The sequence below is a fragment of the Belonocnema kinseyi genome, chromosome 3 (assembly GCF_010883055.1).
Source record: "Belonocnema kinseyi isolate 2016_QV_RU_SX_M_011 chromosome 3, B_treatae_v1, whole genome shotgun sequence".
NCBI lineage: Eukaryota > Metazoa > Arthropoda > Insecta > Hymenoptera > Cynipidae > Belonocnema > Belonocnema kinseyi.
In genome coordinates, this window is record NC_046659.1 from 50,450,093 (window position 1) to 50,456,446 (window position 6,354).

Genomic DNA, 6,354 nt, shown 5'->3' on the forward strand with positions numbered 1-6,354 from the left:
TATCTAGTCGGGAGTGGTGCTGACTGAAAACAGATGATTTGGAGCGATTCGCGCGCCATCTGTTGGTCATTCTAAGGACTTATTGAACTACCATCGTACCTAGGGGAGTTCTATGACACCTCTGCGTAGTTCCAACTGCCACCGCTAGATAGCGCCACTAGTCGGTTCCCAGCAGTCGGTAACTGATCGATCAGTAAGGTATATTCCTGCCACTGCTTTACCATGTATGTAGTTTAAGCTGAAGCCGGCAGATGGCGCTAATGGTATGTAGTTCGTGTTGGAGCCGGCAGATGGCGCCACTAGTTTACCAGGTATGTAGTTGGAACCAACAGATCCCTACCCATGTTTTACCAGTTATGTAGTTGGAGGCGGCAGATACTTGCTACTGTTTTACAATGTATATAGTTTAAGTTGGAGCCGGCAGATCCCTACCCCTGTTTTACCATGTATATAGTTCAAGCTGGAGCTGGCAGATGGCGATCAAGGGGGACAGCCTTGCAACAAGTGGCTAGGGGAGGGGGTGGTAGGGTTTCTCGAGGCTTCTAGAAGGATGTCGAAGCTTCTGGAAAGATCTCGAAGCTTCTAGAAAGATCAACCTGATATAATAGAGAGATAAAATGCTTAATTATCTAATGCAAATGGAAACGAGATTGCGCGCGAAATTTGAAAATACATCCCAGCGATGTGTCTCCAATGCTGAAATTTGATGGCAATCCAACGATTCTTGAATAAAATCCAACGTTGAAAATGCAGCCCAACGAAGACGTCTGTTAGTGTTCAATGCTGAAAATAAGCGATATATGAATTTAGAATTCAACCCAACGATGTTTGTAATGTTTAACGTCGGAAATAAGTAATATATCAAATAACATTAAACTATTTCTTAAATAACGGAGTAGTTGTTTTCAAAATGAATCTTCAGTGGATTTCAAATTAAATTTTTTGGTTTTATTAAAGAACAAGACTTAGCCTAATGTCATAAGAGTAAATCTTAAGCTATATAATGCGATAAAAGTAATTATATTTAAAAAATGAATTCACAATGATTATAACAGTCTTTTAGCGTTGTGTTAGTCAATGAAGTATCGGTCGTATCAGTTGTGTCATCTCCAAGAGTTCCGCTTTTAGAGTAATGTGTGATAGTTAGCTGATCCTGAAGATACAATAACGAGTTCGTGAGAGCTAGAGCATTCCGAACTGCAGAATTTGCATTGCAGCATTGCAGGTGGTGATTGCATTTTGTTGAAACTGTGCAGTACAGTTTTTTCAGTGAGGGACAGCCCAGATCCTCCAGATTATTTGCATTTCGTAGATACTGATCAAACCATTTTTTCTTTTGCAATCCTTTAACGTAGACTGCACGAGTACGACCTAGTGTATCTCGGATTACAAACCTCACTTCTTTATAGGGTATATCACCAGATGTCCAATCAAGACCATGGTACTTGCGCGTCAACCATAAATTTTCACTCATATACTTAGCAGGCAGCAATTCCCAAGAGTAGGGTGGTTCAAACAGGTAGACGACGATCGATATTACCGATCGATATTATCCCCACCACTATCGATATTACCTCACCACTGTCATCTTAAATCAACTTCTTCACGCTACCACGAAGGGGCTGGTACTGAATCATACGGTAATGTATAATTAGACAGTAGTTTGCAGTTTCAGCAGGGAAATTGTTTGCAGATACAAATTCCAAACGAACGGCCACAGTGGTCTGTTTGAGAAAATCATTTTGTTTTGAGCAATTAATGACAGTAAGTGGAGCGTATTCCTTGAAATCACTTTTCTTTAACATTGGTTCAGGCTGTTTACCGTAGTAGGCTACCTGAAAGTTTGCATATATCTTATACAGTAGTGCAAACTGATTATGACCAAAGTCCAGATGCAAATTACTGTACGGATAGTACTGTGAACTGAAGAACACCTTGACATTTGTTATATTACAGTGATTGAAGTGATTATCATATCTGACTTGTTTATTCTTTCTGCCTATCTGAAATCCCAGTATAATGTACCGTGGTTTTTTCCACTCAGTTGACTTCTTCACAGTCCATATATGTCTTGAGGTGGTGGGAAGAAGGGGGCATTCATACAATTCCCATGAGCGAAAACTCATGGTTGTGAGAAAACATTTTTCAATAAGTTTGAGCAACTGTACTTTTTCCTGAGCTGACACGATTACATATGGTATCATCCACTCCACTTTATGAATCGAGATCTTGAATTGCTCTTCATTTCCTGGCTGTTGCCGTGCCTGAACAATAGCATTCAAGTCACTGTGCGATCTTGTCAGGACAAGTTCACGCTTTGCATTTACAACCATCATTTGATAGTCTTCAGCAACTCCTAAGATCATACAGAGTGGAAGAGTGACAGCAAAGTATCCGTCATCATTGGTAAGACGTTTCATTCCTTCCGGGATGTCGAGCCATCTTGCATTCTCCATAAAATTAATTTGTACAGTCGTAAGTGAGGTGTAGTTTTTCATGGTACTAGTGCAACCGACATTCTTGCAACGATCAATCTTAATGCCATTGAGTTCATAGCGAATTTAATTAAATAGACAGCTGATGGCATTGTTCACTGGTGTTGTACCAGTAACAGCTGTAACTCCATCAGGTCTTGTTATCCCTCCATACACGTGCAATGTACAGTTGCTGGGTAGATAATATGCTTCGATTGTTGTTGTTGCAACAAAGGGAAATGATAAATATTCTGAATGGACACTTTAGTTTCTTTCTCCTCGAGGTTTGATCTTCAGACCAGGCTGTGTCAGAATAAGCACGTTCTGAGGTATCAGCGTCTTGCGTGCTGCTTGAGAACTGACTTGCATTTGGTATGTAGACGCTTTTATATAGGTCGCTTTGCGATAGTACACGATACCCATTATGATGTTGATTTAACCTTTAGTCATATTGCTATAACTTCTCCTCGAAAATTCACCAAGTCTTCGTCCTGATCGATTATACGGAGCTGAATGTAATGTATTGTCTTTACGGCGATTGGAAGGTGAATGACGTGTGACGGCAGTTCAACGATATTATATTCTGGTGGTACAATGGGAAAGAATTCATGAATCGTGTGCACTTTGCGATTGTTGATGTAAGCTCCCGTAGTGATATTGCACTCATCTCGTAGTGCTTTGACTTTCAAATAGCCACAGGTAGATCAGAAGTATGAGTCGTATTGGCTTCGAGAATACGTGATGTGAATCCCAGCAGACGTCTAATAGAATCACGATGCTAAAAGTTCACTTTGCGATCACTCTTAATCTCGCTGCGCAATGTGTTATTATTAGGCTTGATGTTTATTGTAATACCATCAACTGATAGAGCCTTCTGGACATAATTCTCAAAGTCTTCAATCTCATAGCTACCAGTAGGAATGGTCACCACTCGATCACCGACTTAGATTTTATTCCTTCCAGAGTCAACTTTAGGAATGGCATTGAATATGAGCAATTCAACGAGTCCAAGGGCATAGTTCTTGTGAGAAGTGAGTTCTATCGGTGTAAAATACTCTGTCTCCAGGTCAGAAGGGTTTTCAGTCATCGTGAGAGTGAATGATTCATCCATAATGGTGTTCTTCTCTGTAATGAGAAGAGTCCCTTCATCACGCACTCTTATATAGACAGTATTTATCTTTTATATGTAGTTGTTCACATAAAAATTTCAAGCAAAAATGTCCACATTCAACACTGTCATAGTCTTGGTACCTGTCATGATTGTACTTTATCACGCTACCAACACTTAGGTAATCTACTAGATCCGATGGTGGTCGAAGATTACCGAATCTGTCAAAGTATAGAACACTATCACCAAGCTTTCTATAGCTTACCCAGTGAGTACTAGGGCCGAAACTATCATCAAGATTGACAATTCTGGCTCAAATTGGCGGGTTCCCTTTACAGGTAGTTGATTGCGCATAAACACTCCAAGAAAATGTGGAATCTTTAGAGCTTTAGCATACTTGTACAGATCGGCATCAGTGAGTGGACGGTGAGGTAGCTTCACTACAAGTTTTTTGGCAGAAGTCTCAGATGAAGTCCTTGTACTTTACATGAGGTTCCACTTGAAGGTCTAATCTTTTTCTGCAGGGTTTTAGGTGTAAGCGAAGATGGGAATCAGTGGTAAAACACCTCCAACTTTTGAAGGTATTGGCAAGACACGTGGTTTTTGTACATGATGTTTATCACCTACGCTTTTGACAGCTTTCTGTGCACCTCTGATTGCAGACTTGATGGCCACTTTAGCATCATTACTTCGTTTCATTGCCTTCTTAGCTGAAGTCACAATCTTTCTAAATACAATTAGTTTATTTTTGAGAACTGCTTTCTTCTTCAAACTGGATTTGCTCTTCTTTGATTTTGGTTTCTTCTTCTTTAAAATAGACTTCTTCTTCTTTAACCCCATACCGAGTTTTGTTTTGGCATTCGTCACGTTAGTTGTGACCAGTGCTGCAGCTTTCTCGTTGATTCTAACGTCTTTAGCAAAAACACGCCGCCAGGCTTTACTGGAAAGTAGACGATCTGCACGATTTTGCGAGTATGCAATGTCGTGTCTTTGCACGCTGCGTTTAAACGATTAATACCAGGATCATCTATGGCAAGTCGTTTAGCCAACTTAATACCTGGAACACAGTATTGGTAGCCAGACAAGTGCAACTCAAGCGCAAATTGTTGATGACTTTGTTCATTAATCCTTTACCTCGATAGCTGCGTGACACTTTATTCGCTTCACGATGCACAATTATTCCGCTCTGAACGGAGGTTAGAACGCAACTGACGTAAAAACAATATGTAAGCTGTATTTACAGCTTTCGCAACCGTTGAGATCATGATGCGGTTCAAGACACAATGCGTTATACTTCCGGTTGACAATTTTGACACCGTTGTCCAATCAGAGAAGAGGGTGAAATGTAATGGCAGTAATTTAAATTTTTTGATACTTTTCAAACAGGACGAAAGGAACTTGAGACATGTATATGATGAACACGTCAACACTGACATGAGTTATTCTCTATTTCGAGACTAGTGTTTAGCATGTTGGAATACGGACAAGTATGGATTTCTCGTCATTGACAAGAACAGTGACCTCAACAGAGGAAGATGCAGAAAAAGGTTTGACTATTTTGCCTCTTTATAAATACAAGTTATGTGATGGAAATCACGTAATTACATATTGGGGCATCAATACGTCAACATGTCAAAGTCGGCTAATAATTATGACCATTCGATAGACAAGTTTCTTAAACTGCTACAACAAAATAGAAAGCAGTATCTAGATATGGTTTATGGTGTGCGTAAACTCAGTGATGGCAGCCTTATGATTGATGATAAACCTATCAGTTTTGGGGGACAATATCAATGTTGGTGGTAAACAATATCTTAAAACAGTTGGTCTGCTTGAACTGTTGTTTAGAAAATCTCATGAAGTGTCATCTAAAAGCACTGATGATCAGAACAATTACAAGGAAATATTGAATGCTACAAATATACACAAGAAGCGGTACAGCCCAACTGAAGCTATTCGCACCAGCCGAAGTATCAAGTATAAGAACATCATTGTAAAAATTTTCAACGTATCTCGCAGACGATCGTCAACTAGTGGAGATTGCCTACCACGGTATATGCTAGCAAGAAAAAATGTAAAGACTAACTACGTCTACTGGGATGATCTTAACGAACTAGTGTTCGATTTAAAATCACATCTGACGAACAATACGACGTAGACGGAAAAAGACATCGTAACGCTGGCGAGGCCAGAGAACAATGCGACGCAGTCAATTTAGGACTTGTGCAGAGCAATATACAAAACGAGATACGTACAGAGTATCAAGTTACATCATCTATGCGAACAGAGATTGACAATAATAATTTGATGACATGCATACACGAAGAATCAATTAATGAGAAACTGAAAACCCTGTAGATTGACACTCAACAAGATCTGTCAGTCCGTAACGCTGAATTCACTGCTCAGTTGGACGGTCGATTGAATGCACTCGGGAATGAAAAACTAAAAATTGTCGCTAGTAACAGAACTACATAGACCTGTTAGAAAGAATTATCCACGTCGTCGTGAGCAAATGCGTGGTATTGACGAGACGTGGCAGGCAGATTTGGTGGAAACGCTACCCTATGCCCGTGAGAATAATGGCTACAAGTACTTACTTACCGGCATAGATATTTTTTCTAGGTACACCTGGGCGGTTCCTGATAAAAGTAAGAGTGGACCTGATGTCACTTCAGCAATGCAATCTATACTTGCGCAGTGTCGTATGCCAAAAAACTTACACACTGACAAAGGTAAAGAATTTTATAATTCACATTTCAAAAAGCTCAT

At 39.9% G+C, this 6,354-nt stretch overlaps 1 protein-coding gene across 1 annotated transcript; it reads right to left on the reverse strand.

Annotated features, from left to right (window-relative positions):
• Positions 1-1,589: 1,589 nt before the first annotated feature.
• On the reverse strand, positions 1,590-2,498 carry LOC117169819. Its single transcript, XM_033356327.1, has one exon. The coding sequence runs from the start codon at positions 2,496-2,498 to the stop codon at positions 1,590-1,592; it is 909 nt and encodes a 302-aa protein (XP_033212218.1).
• Between the last annotated feature and the right edge of the window lie 3,856 nt (positions 2,499-6,354).

Coding starts and splice junctions, on each gene's coding strand:
- LOC117169819 (XM_033356327.1), bottom strand. CDS start 2,498: ATGAAAAACTACACCTCACTTACGACTGTACAAATTAATTTTATGGAG.